General features: G+C 43.9%; 1 protein-coding gene across 1 annotated transcript; it reads left to right on the top strand.

Annotated features, from left to right (window-relative positions):
* Positions 1–628: 628 nt before the first annotated feature.
* On the top strand, positions 629–7213 carry LOC134928000 (cocaine- and amphetamine-regulated transcript protein-like). The gene is made up of 3 exons (XM_063923234.1): positions 629–769; positions 4344–4427; positions 6952–7213. Exons 1-3 carry the CDS (start codon positions 638–640, stop codon positions 7057–7059), a joined length of 324 nt encoding a protein of 107 aa, XP_063779304.1. The 5' UTR covers positions 629–637; the 3' UTR covers positions 7060–7213.
* The last annotated feature ends 15053 nt before the right edge of the window (positions 7214–22266 follow it).

Below are 22266 nucleotides of genomic sequence, written 5' to 3'. Positions count from 1 at the left end.
AGCCTGTTGGTGCCTCGGATCAAGATCCTACTCTACACCCCATTGTCCATTCCTTGTGGAGCCCAGTGTACCCCGCAGCAGAAATTGTATTTTCATGTATTGTGTCCTATATTTCATGGAATGACACATATACAGTGTATGGAATATGAATTAAATATGCAAATTGAATATTGTTTGTATACTTGAGCTTGGAAACTAATATTCCTTTTATTTTTCTACAGGTCCTAAGTTGTGCTTTTTTTATTTTGTAAATCTTCAGAGACAAAGGGGTTAAACATGCATGGCAACGAATAATAGATTTTAATTATGTAATGTTTACAAAAGGTCCCACCTCAAAAGGCTCTCATGGGTATAACTGTGGGGCTCCTTAATAAATAATATGCAATCTATGTTTCACATGTTTACTGTAAAAGTCAGTGGGTTAATAAGAAAATGTGGGCATCAAGAAGATGAGAGATGCGTCGACAAGCAATAAACATGAACAATTCCGTGAAGGGGTGTCAGCAAACAATAAACATTAACAAATACAAATAGGGATGTAATAAGGCTGACGTCTGTTTAATAATCACGATCAGGTATAAAAGTGCATATCAGGACCACAGACAGTTCAGTAAGAGACATTCTCTGGATCAGCACCATGGTGAGCTGCCGATTACTACTCCTCTGTGTTTCCTCCTCTCTATTAATGCTGGTAGCATGCAGCGAAGAAACAGTTGGGGTCAGGTCAGTAGAAATCTCTGACACCAACAGCCAGGAAGAGAAAGAACTGGTAAGTATTTTAATCTCACCTCTCTAGGTATCTGTACTGCACACAGAGATATGAAAAATAGCTTTTACTTTACACTATAAATTGTGTATATTGTGATTTGTCGTTGATATTCTTTTTTTTTCCAATTCTTCCATTTAAAAAAATTTTTATCATTCTATAGTAATACACTTTGTATTTATACATCCAGGGGGGAATTCATTTGGGCGTGAGGATTAGCAAGGTACAAACTTTGTCTGCCTCACACCCAATATATCATTACCACAGGTATGCATGCTTCCGATACCCATAGTATCCAATTAAAAAAAGTGTTTGCAGGGTTTTCACCCTGTGGTGCGAGTAAAAAAAAAAAGAAGAGGTCTCTGCCGCCCCCTGTAGTCTCCCCTCCATCTTTGCCCTGGGGAGGGGAGTGTTTGGAGTCCAGGGGGCTGTTGGGAGGCTCCAGAGCTGCTGGGAGATATAGTTGTCCCAGCGCCCAACTCTGGGCGGGGGTGGTGTAGGTTGTCACACACACTTTATACTCACCACTGCTACAGAGGAACTGGCTCCCGATGCTGGATGAAGAAGGCACTGCTTTACTAATTGGAAACTTCCAATTACTTAATTAGTCCTTAGGAGGGGTGCACCAGGGTACCACAGCATGTACCGGTGATTTTTCCTAAAAATAATGATTTTAGGAAGAATCAGACTTGCTTTGAGGGTACATGAAAAAAGATGCAATGATTTTTATAGAAATCACTGCTTCCCATTTTCAGTCCACTAATTGAATAGGAAAACGCAGAGGTTTTTGTATTTCTCACCCTCAATTGAATTCCCCCCAGTATACAGCAGATGATTATGTGTGTTCAAATGAATATGTTTAATCATAATGTTTATCAGTAAAAATAACATGACTAGAGAATTTTTTTTTTTACAGTTTATGAAATAATAGTGGGTTGCCTTAAGCCCTTAAACAGGACTATTCCTTGAATAAAATATAAATCTATAAATATACTGGCTACATCCAGAGGATATCTACTACTATACGACCAGCAACTGCAAAGAAAAGAAACATATGTACACATACCTCCCAACTTTTTAAAAGCATAGAATGGGACCTTTGCGCGAACATGCGCCGAAAAGGGGGCGTAGCCTATACGAAAGGTGGTATGGCCTCAGAGCCTCGAGCGTGAGTCACGCCCCCTTTTACCGTCACTGAGGGGGCATGCCCAGCGCTCTGAGCTGCTGGCATGCCCCCTCTCCCTCTGTCACCTGTGAATAGACGATGTGCGCGTGCGCACAGCATCTATTCACCGCAGAGAAGTGACTGATAGAGCCTCCCAACTGCCCCCCCGCCCCACCGTGGGACACTGCAGCCAGCAGGTGGGACAGCGGAACAGTCCTAAAAAAAATGGGCCTACCCTGCGAAAATTGGAACAGTTGGGAGGTATGTGTACATCTAAAGTGGTTGGTGATTATGAGATATTTTGCAGTTTGCACTATGTTGTAAGGATAATATCCTTGGACACAACCAGTGGGGTTAGAACATATGTTCCTATGTCCCAAGACAATTTAGGTGATTGTTTCATAAAAAGTACATGAAAAATAGTCATTTAAATTCATGCCAAGTGGCAAGAAATGTAGAAGTAGATTAGTAGGTTACAGGGCAGACATTAAGGGATGACTAAATATACATAACTGACTGCAGTAGTGTGTGGTATTTTCTCCAAACTGATCTATGTGCCATTCAGCTCACCTGGAAGATTACAGTACTTACAAGTTGTTGTTTTTCATTTGTGGAACTCCACAGAGGTCATTAGATGTAAGAATACTATTTATTTGTTTAGGTTGTGGTAGTAGGCAGATGAGGCAACTACTTTGCAGGACTAGAGGCTGCAAATCAAATTGCTTACCACACTAGGAAGCTGATGTACTAAGCCTTGAAGAGTGAAAAAGTGGAGAGAGATAAAGCTCCAACCAGCCAGCTCCAAACTGTCACTTTTCAAACACAGCCTGTAACATGGCAGTTAGGAGCTGATTGGTTAGTACTTTGGGAGGAATTCAATTCCAGATGAAGGGAGCGAATTACTGTGGCGTTTAAATGCCAACAACACACTGCATCTTGCATCCTTTGCCTGCCCGAATTCCATATTCACCCAGAAGTGCATGCTACCCTATGGGGTTGTGAACGCTATTGTGCAAGATTGGGCTGCCAAGTGCGGCTATTGCCGTTCTAATTTGGCCAGGCAGATATATTCGTCTGGAGTTGAATCCCCCACCACACACACACACACACACACACACACACACACACACACACACACACACACACACACACACACACACACACACACACACACACACACACGCACACACTTTATTTCTCTCCATTTTATCACTCTCCACGGCTTAGTAAATTTTCCCCTTAGGTTATATCCAGAGTGATACTGGTGAAGAAAATGCTTATATTTGTGTCCAATTTTGTGACTTCAAAAAGGAAGTGTATATTGGTAGTAGAGGGGTTAAGAATATAAAACAATGGATGAAAGAACATTTGTCACTAACATATAGGGGGTAATTCCAAGTTGATTGCTGCAGGAAATTTTTTAGCAGTTGGGCAAAACCATGTGCACTGCAGGGGGGCAGATATAACATTTGCAGAGAGAGTTAGATTTGGGTGGGTTATTTTGTTTCTGTGCAGGGTAAATACTGGCTGCTTTACTTTTACACTGCAATTTAGATTTCAGATTTAACTCACCACACCCAAATCTATCTCTCTCTGCAAATGTTATATCTGTTCCCCCTGCAGTGCACATGGGTGGTCATTCCGAGTTGTTCGCTCGCAAGCTGCTTTTTGCAGCTTTGCACACGCTAAGCCGCCGCCTACTGGGAGTGAATCTTAGCTTATCAAAATTGCGAACGAAAGTTTCGCAATATTGCGAAAAGACTTCTCTGTGCAGTTTCTGAGTAGCTCGAAACTTACTCTGCCAGTGCGATCAGTTCAGTGCTTGTCGTTCCTGGTTTGACGTCACAAACACACCCAGCGTTCGCCCAGACACTCCTCCGTTTCTCCAGCCACTCCCGCGTTTTTCCCAGAAACTGTAGCGTTTTTTCACACACTCCCATAAAACGGCCAGTTTCCGCCCAGAAACACCCACTTCCTGTCAATCACATTACGATCACCAGAACGAAGAAAAAACCTCGTAATGCCGTGAGTAAAATACCTAACTGCATAGCAAAATTACTTGGCGCAGTCGCACTGCGGACATTGCGCATGCGCATTAGCGACTAATCGCTCCGTTGCGAAAAAAATAACGAGCGAACAACTCGGAATGACCCCCATGGTTTTGCCCAAGTGCTAAAAAATTTCCTGCTGTTATCAACTTGGATATACCCCCATAGTGTATGCAGCCATTAAGGAATGAACCCATGCATTACTAACCAGAGTCTCAATAATATTATCACTTGGCTCCTAACAAAAGCTCCATATGTTTCAGTCCAAAAAACATGTCAGCCTCTCTTACAAGTGTTCTTGAAACATTTCATACAAGACCAGTGTGTAATATATTTTTTGCCTTGTTCTATGCTTATTTTGCAGATAGAAGCCTTACAGGAAGTCCTGGAGAAACTGAAGAGTAAAAGAATTCTTCCTCTGGACAAGAAGTTGGGATGGGTGCCCTCGGTAAGGTAAAGCTTGTTGGGAGATACAGGATCCACTGGCTATCACACTAACCCAAACACAGGATGTCTATTTTCTTATTGTTTATTCATATAGTTTCACCACATTACTTTCCAGAGCATATAGTTCATGTTATAGGCTATTAAATATTTATGTTCTATACTAGAGAGCTTTCAGTCTGATAGCCTAAATGAGACATTTGTTAAACACATGTAAAAGAAAATAAGTTGTTTTGTTTAATATGGAAGTTGTGAATAATTTTATTGCATTGTTGCCCTCTTCGCATGTTTTCAGAGATGCAACTGAGTTCTGTAATACCCTCTACTTATTGTGTGACAGCCACTTTTCATCATGCTTAGTCATTCACGAGTATTGTACTATATCTATTTAGGAGGATGAAAATGAAACTGATACTTAGTGTTGTACCTATTTATTTATTTTTACGTCACAATGCAACCACATTGTATGGACCACATTAGATTCCACTCTGCAACTCATCTGGTCCGGGTTGCACCCGAGATGTACCCATGTACAAGAGCAGTCTGAAAGCAGTATCATCGTACTAACAAATTTAAGAGCGAGAAACATCTTTTCTGATTTAGCATGTTTTCTCATCCATCCATTTGGAGTATGCTGGGCTCTAGGGATGTCCCAAATCTGCCTTTTCAGTACGAACACATAAGTTGCAGCTTCCAGCCAAAACTAAGTCTTTGCAGGGCCGGCCCTTTTTCAGAAAGTATGCCCTTAAGTGTCCCCCCTCCTCCCTGAACTTTCTCTCATACCTTCTCTGTCTTTTCTGCATCCCTCGCTCCATCTAACTTCTTCATCCTCTAGTACCAATGAGGCTGGCCCTGGTACTTTGGATGTTAAAGGCTGTCCATGATTTACATAACCTTCCATTTTATCAAAACTGGTAAGGAGGAGTCACTTACATGACTGCAGTTCCTTTGTGAGTTGTCTGCAGCTGTTACCACACCTGATAGTGTGGTAACAGCACAGGAACCTCCAGTCTCTACCTGCACCAGTAGTAAAAAGATCATCCCAAAGAACTTTTTAATAATGGTTACTACTCCGTCCTCTCTGTTTTGCAGACAGCCCAGGTGTAAATCCAAAAGAAAATGCAATTATAAATCCCAAAGTGAAATGACATAATGACAGACTGCCAGTGCCGCACTACAAGAAATGACCATTGTCCTGCTGGGAGGGGATGCAACAGATAGGGGAGCACCATATTTTGATTTTAAAGTGCCAAAGCCGTAATAGAGGCTCTATTTCACTATGGTACAGTGTGATCCAATTGGATTAATGATAAAATATATTTCCTATTTATCCCTGTATATTTCCTAATATAATGCAATTATATTTATTACTATATGCTATCAAAAGGAAGACCTATCTATCCATAAATGGCTTAACATAAAAAATGGAGAAGCCAGTCTGGTCAAATTCCAACAACCATGAAGGTATCAATTATAAAATAATAATTTGAAGAGTTTGATTTAATAGAATAATTAGAATGCCTTTTATACTACAGTATAATGATAGTGAAACATATTAATATGGGTGTAGTATGGTATGCCGGCGGTCGGGCTCCCGGCGACCAGCATACCGGCGCCGGGAGCCCAACCGCCAGCATACCGACAGTGTGGCGAGCGCAAATGAGCCCCTTGCGGGCTCGCTGTGCTCGCCACGCTGCGGGCACGGTGGCGCGCTCCAGGGGGGTCGTGGACCCCCATGAGGGAGAATAAGTGTCGGTATGCCGGCTGTCGGGATCCCAGCGCCGGTATACTGTGCGCCGGGATCCCGACAGCCGGCATACTGAAGACCACCCATTAATATAGAGTGGAAAGAAGAGAGCTTCTTTAAGACGTGCCTACAGACCTGTCAAAAAGCCATTAGGAGACAGTTGGGCAGTGCGCAGGGGAGTAGATGCAGAGGAGTGGAACGGACGTTAGCTTACTTACACCTGAATTGCGTGCACAGAGAAAAATGTATTCATTCACTCGTGTGCAGAGTTCTATGCAACTAGGTTGCCCTACAGGAATGCTTTTTTCACAAGCATCATCATTATCATTGCGCACTTGTACTGTTCTTATCCCTGGCGCAAGAGATCATTCTTAAAAAGGCATCTACACTTGGGCACGTTTGAATTGTCCACAATTTAATTGACTCGCCACCAATGCCCCCATACTACACACTGCCAGTGTACGAATGCCCCATTACCACCCAGTTACGCCACCTTGAACTGCAAGAAGAGATGTGACAGAGTGCGCCCAGCTTCCTGAAGCATGTGCAGAACCGATAACAGATCTGTTTGCATTCACAAAGTGATAGGTACAGGAATCACTGTTAGCTACAAATACAATATGAGTAATGAGGATTATGGGAGGATTTGTGCATTGGTGAGGGAGGGGGGGTTATTTCTATGGGAAAACCCTTTCACCCTGGTGATCATATTTAGGCCGTGCCTCAGTGTATTAGGACAATAGGTGCTTGTTTTTGCATTGATTCTTTTTATTCTCTGCAGTGTGATGCCGGTGAGCAATGTGCAGTAAGAAAAGGAGCACGAATTGGGAAGCTGTGTAACTGTCCAAGAGGGACCACTTGTAATTTCTACATCCTCAAATGTTTGTAAGCAGAAGAGATTACTGAGATGGAAAGTGAGTCGCTGAGATCAGGAGAGGAGAGTTGAAGCAAGCAGCGGAGATGTTTTGACCTATCAGTGTTCCCTTTTCTTCTCCATACTTTTTAATGTATTTAAATAAAGAAGAGAGACTATATATAACCTATTCAACATCAGTGGGTATCAATTCACACATAAATTCAAATGGGGATTACCAGTAAATGTACAAACACTAATTTATCTGCCCTGCTGTGAGTTCCTACATATTACATACCTCTCCGTCCATCTGAACGTGTCTTTGGGCTGTGCACAGTTTTCCTTCTGATGTGGGGACGCGACATATGGCATAATATTGAAAGTATGTCTTGTTTTTGCTCATACACCTTTTTAATATAAATAGAAGTACTGTAACACATTTCAGGGTGACTTCTTTAAGGGCGTGTGGTATTATCTTTTTTTTTTTTCTCATAATTTTTATTGATTTTAAAAACAGGCATACAAACGTACATGACAAAAGGAACATTTGCTTCATCTCATCAAGGCAAATGCAGGTTCATGACAAAATATACAGCTGTTGCAGTGTATGCATACATAGACAACAAACAATCCTAAAAACAAAAAATATAAATAAAAACAGTAAATTAAAATAAATACGGTGTGTTCTCTATACAAAAAAGACATTGAATACTCAGTAGTATCGGGATGTGAACATTCTTGTTGGATGAACTAAAGAAATTCGGCATGAAATCGTAAGCATGTGAGAAACGCTACCAAACGTATCGAGACAGGGCGGTATATACCATTATATAAGGTGATATTATTAGGGGAAATTGCACCCTGGACAGAGAAAGAGGCTGTCCAAATGGAGAGGTAAGCCATCTGTCCCATAGCTTGTAAAATTTATCAGGTGGTTTCCTGGAGATATATACAAATTTTTCATGGGCTACTACTGAGATTACCAGAGGTAGCCATAAATTAACATTGGGGTCCGTGTGCGCCATCCACGAGCGAGCCACTACCATCTTAGCAAGAGCACATAAATTAAATATATATCTGCTAGAACTGACGTCTAACAGTTCCTCATCAAGAACTGCAAGGATACAAACAGTAGGTGGTGTCAGAATATCTGATGGTATACCTGTAGCGATAATTATCTGCAGTACAGCTTGCCAAAAGGCATTCACCAATGGACAAGTCCACAGCAAATGCCAAAAGATACCATCCAACGAACTGCATTTTGGGCATTTAGAGTTACTTCTTCCTCCCATTCTAGACAATCTAGTTGGGGTAACATATACCTATGTAAAATAAACAAGTGCACAAAGCTCCCAATACTTCAACCCAAACATCTAGGGGGATAGGACCTAAATCGGTTTCCCATTTGGATTTGAGGCCAAGAAACGAGTCAGCATGATGGGTACCGAGCAAAGCAGAATAGAGCACAGAGATGGCTCTAGACTGTCCAGTATTAGTTAAAAGTGAATTCACAGAAGAGGTTTGGAGAACAGGCGGTGCAGTGCCAAACTGAGAGTAGCATGCATGATGGAGCTGGAGATACCTAAAAAAATGTTACCCAGGTAAAAGTACCCGATAAATATAATTGACCTATGGAGCATATACACCAAGGCCCCCAATACTGACCTAATCTGTAAAGAGATAAATTTGTGAAAAGCACGAGTACAAATCAAAGGTCTATCAGGGTCCCAGCCCTCACCTTGAAGCAGAAGATGGACATGCCTCCATACCATAACAGCTTGTCTGATTAGCAGCATTGCAAGGACGGTTGAGTTGTCGCTCAATAATAATTGTAGTGGGGTAAGGCCAATATGCTTGATAGCCAAAAGGTATGATATGAGCTTGTCACCACCGGCATCTTTAACCCAGGGTAGCAAGTGTGACAATTGAGCTGCTAAGTAATATAATCTGAATTTGGGGAGAGCAAGACCACTCGAATCACGATGCCTAGTCAAAATATCCAATTTAATCCTAACTCTGCGATTAGACCAAACCAAGGAAGACAATAGACCATCAAGTTTAGCAAATATTTTCTGAGGAATATATACAGGGGAGTGTTGGAGTATATATAGCAGGCATTCCCAACCACGGTCCTCAAGGCACACTAACAGTGCAGGCTTTAGTGATATCCAGGCTTCAGCACAGGTCACTTAATTAGTACCTCAGTTATTTTGATTTAACCATCTATGCTGCAGCCTGGATATCACTAAAACCTGCACTGTTGGTAGGTAGAACTTTAGGTAGAACTATCATTTTAATAAGGTTAATCCTCCCCGTGACAGTAAGTGTCAGTTTCCCCCAGACTCCAATGCGTAACTGTAAGTAATCCAGTTGAGGCTGTAAATTTAGTGGAATAAATTGTGGAAATTTATTGGTTATCCATATGCCTAGGTATTTAAAGGAGTCCACCCAGTGAAGCAGGAGGGCCCCAACCAGCGCAGCAGGACATAAGCCTCGAAAAGGAAGGATACAGGATTTATCCCAATTAATAGACAACCCAGAATATCCGTCAAAGATATTAATGATATCCAACACGTGTAACATAGTATTCGAGTAGTCAGATACAAATAACAAAATATCATCTGCATAAAGTGCGATTTTATCAGTCCTGCTACCCAGTCGGAACCCCACCACCCGCGGGGAAGACCGAATAATGCAAGCCAATGGCTTTATTGCTATAGCGAAGAGGAGTGGAGACAGAGGGCAGCCCTGCCTCGTGCCTCTCCTCAGAGGGAAAGCTGCAGAAACTGGACCATTTACTGAAAACCGAGCAGTAGGTGTCGAATAATTAATTAATTTGACCCACTATATAAACTTTGGCCCAATACCAAATTTATCCAGTGCCCCCCACAGGAACCCACACTCCACAGTCAAATGCTTTAGCAGCATCCAGGGAAACAATAACCGAGGAGCAGGAGTCCTCGCAAGGGGACTGCAAGAGGGTATACAGTCATCTCAAATTAAGCAAGGTAGACCGCCCTGGCATGAATCCCGTTTGGTCTTCATGAATCAGTTGCGTGACCACCGAGCTCAATCTGGTCGACAATATTTTGTCCAAAATCTTGATATCTGTGGTTAACAGCGAAATAGGGCGGTAAGATTCCACCTTTTCTGGGTCTTTATCCGGTTTCAAAAGGACAATAATAGGGCTTCAGACATGGAAGAGGGTAAAGTACCCGCATCAAATAAATAATTAAACAACTTTAGAAGCCTGGGTCCGTAGAAACTTAAATGTTTTTTGTAAAGCTCCTATGGAACCCCATCTAAACCAGGTGTCTTCCCTCCTAGGAATGATCCAATCGCAGTTTCTAGTTCAAGAAGCGTCAGGGGAGATTCTAAAAATTCTACCGCTTCATCTGAAAATAGAGGCATAGAAATCGTATCCAAATAATCCAGTATCTCAGAAGTAGTGTGGACCAACCTGGAGTTATATAAGTTCCTATAGTATGTTACAAACTCAGTCACAATTTCAGGGGTGGTGGAGTGTGTCACATTATCAGCAGTACGGAGGGCTACACAGTATTAGAGGCCCTATCAGTGCCCGCCAATTTTTGCCATAAAACTACCAGGCCTGTCCCCTGTAATAAGTGTGTTGTACATAAAGGAGACGATGTTTAGCCTTATCAGTTAAGTATGTGCGCCAATCATTTTAAGCACTCAACCATCTCTCCTTAGTAGTATGCAGACTATCAGCCAAATATTGTATCTCCAACGTCCTCTAATTCCTGTTCTCGTTGTTTGTAATCAGATTTCAAAGTGGCCACCGCTTTAACCAGCGTTCCACGCCGATATGCCTTAAAAGCATCCCACAATATAGGAATAGACACTGAACCTTCATTCAAGTCCATGAACTCGGTCCACATTTTTTCTAGCACTGCACCAGTGCCCATTTGTGTCAGCCAAAAAGGGTCAAACCTCCAAAATACCTGACCTCTACTTTCTCCTAAATCTAAGCCTAAAACCAATGGTGAGTGATCTGATAATTCTCTAGTCTCATAGTGGACATTCGTCACCCTAGGTAACAAGCATTTTGTAGTTAAAGCCAAATCAATCCTGGAGAAGGAGGAATATGAAGAAGAGAAACAAGAATATTGGCGTATAACTGGATGACGTAACCTCCATACATCTAACAGACCTAAATTATCCTGCAACAATGCAAAATTACCTTGGCGTGTAGTATGGGTAGTAGATGACAAAGTAAGTCTATCCACAGATGGGTCTATTACATTATTGAAGTCACCAATACATATAGTGGAAGTATTAGGGTAGAGTGCCATAAAATCTGCTGCTTTCTTAAGAACATCCAAAGAGAGGGGGGGGGGGGGGGGGAGTTATATAAACAGCAAGCACAAGCAAAGACATTGAATACACTTGACATTTAAAAAAAACATATCTACCCCACTGATCTAATTTAACCTGATCAAGGATAAACGGGACAGATTTTCTAACTAGTACCAAGACACTCCTAGAATCACATGCAAAAAAGTTGTGGGGACTGGCCCCGAAGAAAATTCCTTTTTTGGAGCACTCTTTTGAAAGAATTAGTAGTATGTTATATAGAAGATTAATGAATAGTATTAAAACTTAGCTTTTATTTCTCACCTGTCTAACATACAAGGGAGAGTGTTCAGAATGTCTACAGTCAGACACTGAGGTGATTATCACTCGTATTCAGTGAATGTCCCTGTCTCCCATAATATCAAAACGTGAATAAACAAATATGTACATACAATAACTTTTTTTGTTCTTATTTTTCCTTTTGCTTAAAAATAATTTAGACGCTCTATGGCTGCTAATAGAAACCCATCATGTTTCGTGTGTGTCTTTAAGACTATCAATCCTTTTAAAAGCAAACTCTCCATGTAACCATGCATATGCTATCTGGTTAAATTGCTGAGAAAAAAAGGTTTTGTACGCATCATGCACAATTTACATATTACCCATCACTGTATCAGCAAAATTCCTGATCACATTTTCAGCTTGAATAAAACTAAATTGCCACATGGCAGATTATTGCAAAGCTGAATATTGTCAAAATACTCTGGTTACAGGTAAGTACAGTGCATGTTTAGCATGTGTCTTTAGAGACTAACAAACATCATTGAGGCGGACACCTTGCGTACGTCATATGACACCAGTATATACATGTCATGTAATAAACATCTTTTCACCATTCACATACGGCACATCACTTTATCAGCTCTGCAATATTCCTGAGCTCATTCTCAGCTCTATTGCAGCTAAGTTGCCAAATGGCAGATTGTTGCAAAGCTTAATTTCTCTCCAGAGTGTTTCTAAATCAGACCACACACGGCCTCACAAATTCTTATGGAGACACTTATACCCATCACATGGAGTATATTACCATGAAACATATCATCACCCATAAGTATTGTGGAATATAATTTTTTTCGGCGGACATTACCCTTCTTACTCAATGTTCAATAAGAAAACATATCAAACCGTAAATCATCACATAAAAAAACATCACATGAAAAAACCATATATCCAGACTTTATCGCATATGGTATGCGGTGAGGGGAAAAAATGTCACCTTGTCTTTCACCGTCATACCAGTGTGATCTGTCTGAAAGGCATTTACTAACCTGAGACCATAGGTGCACCTCTGTTAAATCATTCTCATGCGCCTCAATTTTTATTTTTATACTGTAGGTTATTTCAGGCTATTGTGTGGAGAATAAAGAGAAATAGTACAATCCAATATACAGTTACCCCCATCTGCTGCCCATCCTCATCATTGGAGCGGAAGAAGGGTGACAGTAGGGGTACTGATGGATTGATAGAAAAAAAGCCACAGTATCCCCTTGTGTCTCCGTCTCTGGTGTTAGAGCAACCCTGTTGCCATAGGTCATCAGTCATGTGAGTGGAGTGGTATGCCCACCCCACCCAGGGCTTTTTAAGAGCCAAAACTTTTGCACCGACCAAATGGGTCTCTGTGAGGCAAATAATATCCGCACTATGCGGGTCATTCCGAGTTGATCGCTCGCTGCCGATTTTCGCAGCACAGTGATCAGTTGAAAAAATGGCATTTATGCGTATGGCCCGCGCGATGTATGGGTACAAAGCTCTTTGTGGTTGTGCTCAGATTCTAGCGAAGTTTTCCTTTGCACTAACGGCCGCAAGAAGATTGACAGGAAGGGGGCATTTCTGGGTGTCAACTGATCGTTTTCAGGGAGTGTTTGCAGGTGTGTCTGAAAAAAACGCAGGATTGGCTGGGCGGGTGTATGACGTCAAATCCGGACATGAATAGGCTGAAGTGATCGCAAGCGCTGAGTAGGTTCAAAGCTACTCAGAAACTGCACAAACTGTTTTTGCAGAGCTCGGCTGCACATGCGTTCGCACTTCTGCTAAGCTATAATACACTCCCCAGTGGGCGGCGGCATAGCGTTTGCACGGCTGCTAAAAACTGCTAGCGAGCGATCAACTCTTAATGACCCCCTATACTGCTTGAAATGCCGAATCACTAGGGACCGTTTAATTTTGTCATCCAGGGGCAGATTTATTAAGCTCAGTGAAGTGATAAAGTGGAAGGTGATAAAGGACCAGCCAATCAGATCCTAACTGCCATGGCTGCGTTTGAAAAATATCAGTTAGGCGCTGACTGGCTGGTCCTTTATCACCTTCCAATTTATCACTTCATCAAGCTTAATAAATCTGCCCCTCAGCCGCCTAACGTTCCATGATAGACGTTTCAATAAATTAGTAGCCATAAATCAGATTAGGGTGACATAGAAAGTCCATCCCGAGCATACCAGACACAGCAGAAAGATCATACATATTGATACCAAATAGAACAAAATAAAGCACACCGTTTGCAGCATGGAAAAAAATAAACAAGAAAAATAACAAACCAAATTCCCAACCTACACAATACCCAACCCTGACTCCCATCCCTACCTGCATGTCAAACCCCAACACTGACATACCTAATCCCAAACCCTTAACAAAGAGCCCACACAAATACACAAACTAGTAAATACTATCTAGCAGATCATAAGATACAGCTGGCACACTATGGGAGCCTAAGGGAAGCAAAAAGGAGATTTATGGTAAGAACTTACCGTTGTTAAGTCTCTTTCTGCGAGGTACACTGGATTTCACAGGGAATTACATCGGGGTGTAGAGTTGGATCTTGATCCGAGGCACCAACAGGCTAAAAGCTTTGACTATTCCCAGGATGCATAGTGCCACCTCCTCTATATTCCCGCCTCCAGGCACTGGAGCTCCGTTTTGTTAACCAGACCAATGCAGTAGAAGGTAAGAGAGACGACAACAGTTAGTAGCCACAGCGAACCACATTCTCACGACAGGAGAAGGTACTAGCGGCTAATGCCATACAAACCCAAAGAAGCAAAGTGCGTCAGGGTGGGCGCCCTGTGGAATCCAGTGTACCTCGCAGAAAGAGATTTAACAACGGTAAGTTCTTACCATAAATCTCCTTTTCTGCAGCGGGGTACACTGATTCCACAAGGAATTACACAAGGGATGTCCTAAAGCAGTTCCTCATGGTAGGAGACGCACTGTAACGAGCACAAGAACCCGGCGTCCAAAGAAGGCATCCTGGGAGGCGGAAGTATCGAAGGTATAGAACCTTATGAATGTGTTCACTGAGGACCACGTAGCCACCTTGCACAAATGTTCAAGGGTCGCACCACATCGGGCCAACCAAGAAGGTCCAACAGGCAGAGTAGTATGGGCTTTAATGGTAGCAGGAGCTGGAAGGCCAGCCTGTACATAAGCATGTGCAATCACCATTCTAATCCATCTGGCCAAGGTCTGCTTATTAGCAGGCCAGCCACGTTTATGAAAACCAACAAGAACTAAGAGAATCAGATCTCCTAAGTGAAGCTGTTCTCTTCACATAAATACATAGAGCCCGTACCATATCCAAAGACCGCCCTTTGGAGGATAAACCAGGAGAGGTAAAGGCTGGAACCACAATCTCTTGTTTAAGGTGGAAAGATGACATCACCTTAGACAGATAACCAGGGCGAGTTCTAAGAACCGCCCGGTCACAGTGAAAAATCAGAAAGGGTGACTGTCAGGATAAGGCCTCCAAGTCTGAAACCCGTCTAGCAGAGGCAATAGCCAGCAAAAACAAGACCTTAAGACTAAGCCACTTAAGGTCCACCGACTCAAGAGGTTTGAATGGAGACTCTTGTAGGGCATCCAGGACAACCGACAAATCCCAAGGAGCCACAGGAAGAACATAGGGAGGTTGAATTCGTAAAACACTTCAGGCAGAGTCGCAATTTTTCTCTAAAACCACACTGACAAGGCCGATATATGAATCTTGAGGGAGGCCAGTCGAAGGCCTAAGTCCAGGCCGTGTTGCAGAAAAGCCAAAAGTTTGGCAGCACTGAACTTATACACATCATAATCCTTAGCCGCACACCAGGTGAAGTAAGAATTCCAGACCCTATAGTAAATCCGAGCAGAAGCCGGTTTACGGGCTTTCAACATAGTTTGAACATAGTTCGCCTCAGAGAATCCCTTGGCCCTCAGAACTGAAGCTTCAAGAGCCACGCTGTGAAAGCCAGTCGGGCCAGATCCTGGTAGACACAAGGGCCCTGAACGAGGAGGTCTGGGTGTTGCGGTAGTAGAAGAGGACGCTCTATCGAGAGACTACAGGTCTGACAACCAATGCCGTCTGGGCCACGCTGGAGCTATCAGAAGTAGTATTCCTCCTTCTTGCTTGAACTTCCTTATTACCCTGGGCAGGAGTGATACCGGAGTTAACACGTATGGCAGCCAAAAGTTCCATAGAATTGCCAGGGCGTCCACGAACGCTGCTTGAGGATCCCCTGTCCTTGCTCCGAAGACTGGAACCTTGTGATTGTGTCGAGACGCAATCAGGTCTACATCTGGTAGGCCCCACTTGTCCACTTGGAGTTTAAATACTTCTGGATGAAGGCTCTACTCTCCAGCGTGTACGTCCTGATGACTGAGGAAGTCCGCTTCCCAGTTGAGGACCCCCGGAATGAACACTGCCAATATGGCTGTCAGATGGCGTTCTGCCCATAGAAGAATCTTTGACACTTCCATCATTGCCATGTGGCTTCGATGGCCGCCTTGATGATTTATGTACGCCACCGTGGTGGCGTTGTCTGACTGTACTTGAACAGGCCTGTTCTGTACCAGAGGCAGGGTCCGTAACTCCAGAATGTTTATCGGGAGGAGAGAGTCCTCCCTGGCCATCGACCCTGAAAAGAGTGTTGCTCAAACACCGCGACCCAACCCCGCAGACTGGCATCCGTCGTTAGAAGGACCCAGTTGGAGATCCAGAAGGGACAACTCCTACTCAATTGCTGATCCTGTAGCCACCAGGTCCGTGACAGGCGAACCTCCGGAGTCAAGGAGATCATATAAATCCTGATCCGGTGTGGCAGACCGTCCCATTTGGAAAGGATTAATCTCTGCAGAGGGCAGGAATGAAATTGAGCATACGCCACCATGTCGAAATCCGACACTATGAGGCCTAGTACTTGCATCGCCGAGTGTATCAATGCACGTGGGCGATATAGGAAGCATCTTATCTTTTCCTGAAGTTTCAGGACTTTCTCTGGAGACAAGAACAACCGTTGGTTGTGGGTGTCCAATAATGCCCCCAGGTGCACCATGCTCTAAGCAGGGACCAGTGAGGATTTCTTCCAGTTGATGAGCCACCTGTGGGCTTGCAGGAATTGGACCGTCAGTTCCAGATGACGGAGGAGAACCTCTGGAGAGTTCGACAGGATCATCAAGTCGTCCAGATACGGCAGGATCCTGATACCCTGACGGCGGAGCATAGCTGTCATGACCGCCATGACCTTGGTGAAGATTCTCGGAGCCGTGGTCAGACCAAAAGGTAAGGCCTGGAATTGATAATGTAGGCTGCCAATAGCAAACCGCAGGTATTGCTGATGCGACAGGGCTATAGGAATATGCAGGTAAGCATCCTGTATACCATATACTCCATGGGTTCCAAAGCCAGAATAGAACAAAGAGTTTCCATATGGAATTTGGAAACTTTCACAAATTTGTTCAATTACTTGAGGTTGAGAATGGTCCGGGAAGACCCCTTCGGTTTTGGAACTAGGACCAACATTAAATAGTACCCCCTGCCTCTCTGAGCCAGAGGCACCGGCACTATCACACCTGTGTTCATGAGGGATTGTACCACCAAATGGAGAGTTTTTCTTTTACCGGATCCAAAGGGATGTTTGTTGAGCAAAACTGGCGAGGGGGACATTTCTTGAAAGAGATGGCGTATCCGTGAGTGACGACTTCCTTTACCCAGGCGTCTGAAGTGGTCTGTAACCATACCTGAGCAAACCGTAGAAGTCGGCCTCCCACCCTGGGGCCCCCCAGGAGGAGTCCCTCCCCGTCATGCAGCACGCTTGTCTGTTTTGGAAGCAGGCTGACGGACAGCCCAGGAACGTATAGGTTTGTACTTAGATTTGGATTTGGAAGAGCAAGCCTGTTTCGGGTACGCCTGACCCGTTGCTTTACTTGGAGGTCGAAAGGAGCGAAAGGAAGTACTTTTAGCGTTCGGAGACGAAGGATTAGTACTAGGCAGACAGGCAGTCTTAGTGGATGCTAAGTCAGCAACAATCTTGTCGAGATCCTCCCCAAAAAGGACGTTTCCCTTAAAGGGGAACACCTGCAAGATCTTTTTAGAGTCCAGATCTACAGACCAGGACCGCAACCAGAGAATCCGGTGAGCAAGAATGGACGTAGTAGACGCTTTGGCCGCCAGGACACCAGCATCAGATGCCACCTCCTGAATATAATGAGAGGCTGTAATAATATATGAAAGACACTGTCTAGCATTATCAGGAAAATAAGACGGTAGTTCTGCTTCAACTTCCTGAACCCAGGCTTCAATAGCTTTTGCAGCCCAGGAAGCCGCAGTAGTGGGCCTATGCACAACTCCTGCAAGAGTGTAAATATACTTCAAGTAACCCTCCACATGCTTATCCGTCGGTTCCTTCAGAGAGGTGACGGTAGTGACAGGCAGAGCAGATGACACCACCAGACGCGCGACCTGTGAGTCCACTGGCAGCGGTGTTTCCCAATTTTTACTTAACTCTGCAGCAAGATAACGAACTAGCATCTTCTTAGACAGAGAGAATTTCTTTCCTGGATATTCCCAGGATTCCTGACGTATGTCAACCAAGTGGTCAGAATGGGGTAAAACTAATTTGGTAACCTTCTGACGCTTGAATTTATCAGGTTTCTTAGAGGTATCTGGAGGCTCTACTTCATCATCAATTTGAAGGATCAGTCTGATAGCCTCCAAGAGGTCAGGAACATCCACCTGTGTAATAGATTCCCCATCAGAAGCGTCTGCATTAGTGTCTGAGGGGTCAGTATATGCACACAAGCAGACAAACAATTTGGAAGCTGCTCAATCATACCTGGAGATAATTATATATCAGGTGCTGGAAGGGGGAGGGGTCACAGACAGACAAACAAACAAAGAGGAAGGGGGGTGCAAATCCCTACCCCCAAATTCCCTTCCGCACACTGAAAATTACCTGTAACCATCCCTGAATCTATCTGGTAATAAAATTCAGAGAATTCGTCACAAATGTTTGCAAACACATGTTTAGCTGCTGGCCACTTCACGGCTTCTCTGATACAGCAGTCCTAACTACTTGATAGCAGTGCCCACATTGGGCCATGTAATTTGTCACAGTACGCCTCATAATAAAGGCCATTACTAAAACAGTTCCAGACTGAGAGCTAACTTACCAGGGAGCCACCCCCAGGATCTCCCATTGGCACTACAAGGAACAGCATGCCTTCCAAATGCTGCTCCCATTCAATGCCTCATGCACACAAGCAGACAAACAATTTGGAAGCTGCTCAATCATACCTGGAGATAATTATATATCAGGTGCTGGAAGGGGGAGGGGTCACAGACAAGCAAACAAAGAGGATGGGGGGTGCAAATCCCTACCCCCAAATTCCCTTCTGCACACTGAAAATTACCTGTAACCATCCCTGAATCTATCTGGTAATAAAATTCAGAGAATTCATCACAAATGTTTGCAAACACATGTTTAGCTGCTGGCCACTTCACGGCTTCTCTGATACAGCAGTCCTAACTACTTGATAGCAGTGCCCACATTGGGCCATGTAATTTGTCACAGTACGCCTCATAATAAAGGCCATTACTAAAACAGTTCCAGACTGAGAGCTAACTTACCAGGGAGCCACCCCCAGGATCTCCCATTGGCACTACAAGGAACAGCATGCCTTCCAAATGCTGCTCCCATTCAATGCCTCATGCACACAAGCAGACAAACAATTTGGAAGCTGCTCAATCATACCTGGAGATAATTAAATATCAGGTGCTGGAAGGGGGAGGGGTCACAGACAAACAAACAAAGAGGAAGGGGGGTGCAAATCCCCACCCCCAAATTCCCTTCCGCACACTGAAAATTACCTGTAACCATCCCTGAATCTATCTGGTAATAAAATTCAGAGAATTCGTCACAAATGTTTGCAAACACATGTTTAGCTGCTGGCCACTTCACGGCTTCTCTGATACAGCAGTCCTAACTACTTAATAGCAGTGCCCACATTGGGCCATGTAATTTGTCACAGTACGCCTCATAATAAAGGCCATTACTAAAACAGTTCCAGACTGAGAGCTAACTTACCAGGGAGCCACCCCCAGGATCTCCCATTGGCACTACAAGGAACAGCATGCCTTCCAAATGCTGCTCCCATTCAATGCCTAATGCACACAAGCAGACAAACAATTTGGAAGCTGCTCAATCATACCTGGAGATAATTATATATCAGGTGCTGGAAGGGGGAGGGGTCACAGACAAACAAACAAAGAGGAAGGGGGGTGCAAATCCCCACCCCCAAATTCCCTTCCGCACACTGAAAATTACCTGTAACCATCCCTGAATCTATCTGGTAATAAAATTCAAAGAATTCGTCACATATGTTTGCAAACACATGTTTAGCTGCTGGCCACTTCACGGCTTCTCTGATACAGCAGTCCTAACTACTTGATAGCAGTGCCCACACTGGGCCATGTAATTTGTCACAGTACGCCTCATAATAAAGGCCATTACTAAAACAGTTCCAGACTGAGAGCTAACTTACCAGGGAGCCACCCCCAGGATCTCCCATTGGCACTACAAGGAACAGCATGCCTTCCAAATGCTGCTCCCATTCAATGCCTCATGCACACAAGCAGACAAACAATTTGGAAGCTGCTCAATCATACCTGGAGATAATTATATATCAGGTGCTGGAAGGGGGAGGGGTCACAGACAAACAAACAAAGAGGAAGGGGGGTGCAAATCCCCACCCCCAAATTCCCTTCCGCACACTGAAAATTACCTGTAACCATCCCTGAATCTATCTGGTAATAAAATTCAGAGAATTCGTCACAAATGTTTGCAAACACATGTTTAGCTGCTGGCCACTTCACGGCTTCTCTGACACAGCAGTCCTAACTACTTGATAGCAGTGCCCACAAACATTTGTGACAAATTCTCTGAATTTTATTACCAGATAGATTCAGGGATGGTTACAGGTAATTTTCAGTGTGCGGAAGGGAATTTGGGGGTGGGGATTTGCAACCCCCTTCCTCTTTGTTTGTTTGTCTGTGACCCCTCCCCCTTCCAGCACCTGATATTTAATTATCTCCAGGTATGATTGAGCAGCTTCCAAATTGTTTGTCTGCTTGTGTGCATGAGGCATTGAATGGGAGCAGCATTTGGAAGGCATGCTGTTCCTTGTAGTGCCAATGGGAGATCCTGGGGGTAGCTCCCTGGTAAGTTAGCTCTCAGTATGGAACTGTTTTAGTAATGGCCTTTATTATGAGGCGTACTGTGACAAATTACATGGCCCAATGTGGGCACTGCTATCAAGTAGTTAGGACTGCTGTATCAGAGAAGCCGTGAAGTGGCCAGCAGCTGAACATGTGTTTGCAAACATTTGTGACGAATTCTCTGAATTTTATTACCAGATAGATTCAGGGATGGTTACAGGTAATTTTCATTGTGCGGAAGGGAATTTGGGGGTGGGGATTTGCACCCCCCTTCCTCTTTGTTTGTTTGTCTGTGACTGCTCCCCCTTCCCGCACTTGATATATAATTATCTCCGGGTATGATTGAGCAGCTTCCAAATTGTTTGTCTGCTTGTGTGCATGAGGCATTGAATGGGAGCAGCATTTGGAAGGCATGCTGTTCCTTGTAGTGCCAATGGGAGATCCTGGGGGTGGCTCCCTGTTAAGTTAGCTCTCAGTCTGGAACTGTTTTAGTAATGGCCTTTATTATGAGGCGTACTGTGACAAATTACATGGCCCAATGTGGGCACTGCTATCAAGTAGTTAGGACTGCTGTATCAGAGAAGCCGTGAAGTGGCCAGCAGCTAAACATGTGTTTGCAAACATTTGTGACGAATTCTTTGAATTTTATTACCAGATAGATTCAGGGATGGTTACAGGTAATTTTCAGTGTGCGGAAGGGAATTTGGGGGTGGGGATTTGCACCCCCCTTCCTCTTTGTTTGTTTGTCTGTGACCCCTCCCCCTTCCAGCACCTGATATATAATTATCTCCAGATATGATTGAGCAGCTTCCAAATTGTTTGTCTGCTTGTGTGCATGAGGCATTGAATGGGAGCAGCATTTGTAAGGCATGCTGTTCCTTGTAGTGCCAATGGGAGATCCTGGGGGTGGCTCCCTGGTAAGTTAGCTCTCAGTCTGGAACTGTTTTAGTAATGGCCTTTATTATGAGGCGTACTGTGACAAATTACATGGCCCAATGTGGGCACTGCTATCAAGTAGTTAGGACTGCTGTATCAGAGAAGCCGTGAAGTGGCCAGCAGCTAAACATGTGTTTGCAAACATTTGTGACGAATTCTCTGAATTTTATTACCAGATAGATTCAGGGATGGTTACAGGTAATTTTCAGTGTGCGGAAGGGAATTTGGGGGTGGGGATTTGCACCCCCCTTCCTCTTTGTTTGTTTGTCTGTGACCCCTCCCCCTTCCAGCACCTGATATATAATTATCTCTAGGTATGATTGAGCAGCTTCCAAATAGTTTGTCTGCTTGTGTGCATGAGGCATTGAATGGGAGCAGCATTTGGAAGGCATGCTGTTCCTTGTTGTGCCAATGGGAGATCCTGGGGGTGGCTCCCTGGTAAGTTAGCTCTCAGTCTGGAACTGTTT

This window comes from Pseudophryne corroboree, chromosome 1, assembly GCF_028390025.1.
Source record: "Pseudophryne corroboree isolate aPseCor3 chromosome 1, aPseCor3.hap2, whole genome shotgun sequence".
Classification (NCBI taxonomy): Eukaryota; Metazoa; Chordata; class Amphibia; order Anura; family Myobatrachidae; genus Pseudophryne; species Pseudophryne corroboree.
The sequence above is the reverse complement of the archived record's forward strand: the minus strand, read 5'-3'. Positions and strand labels throughout refer to the sequence as shown.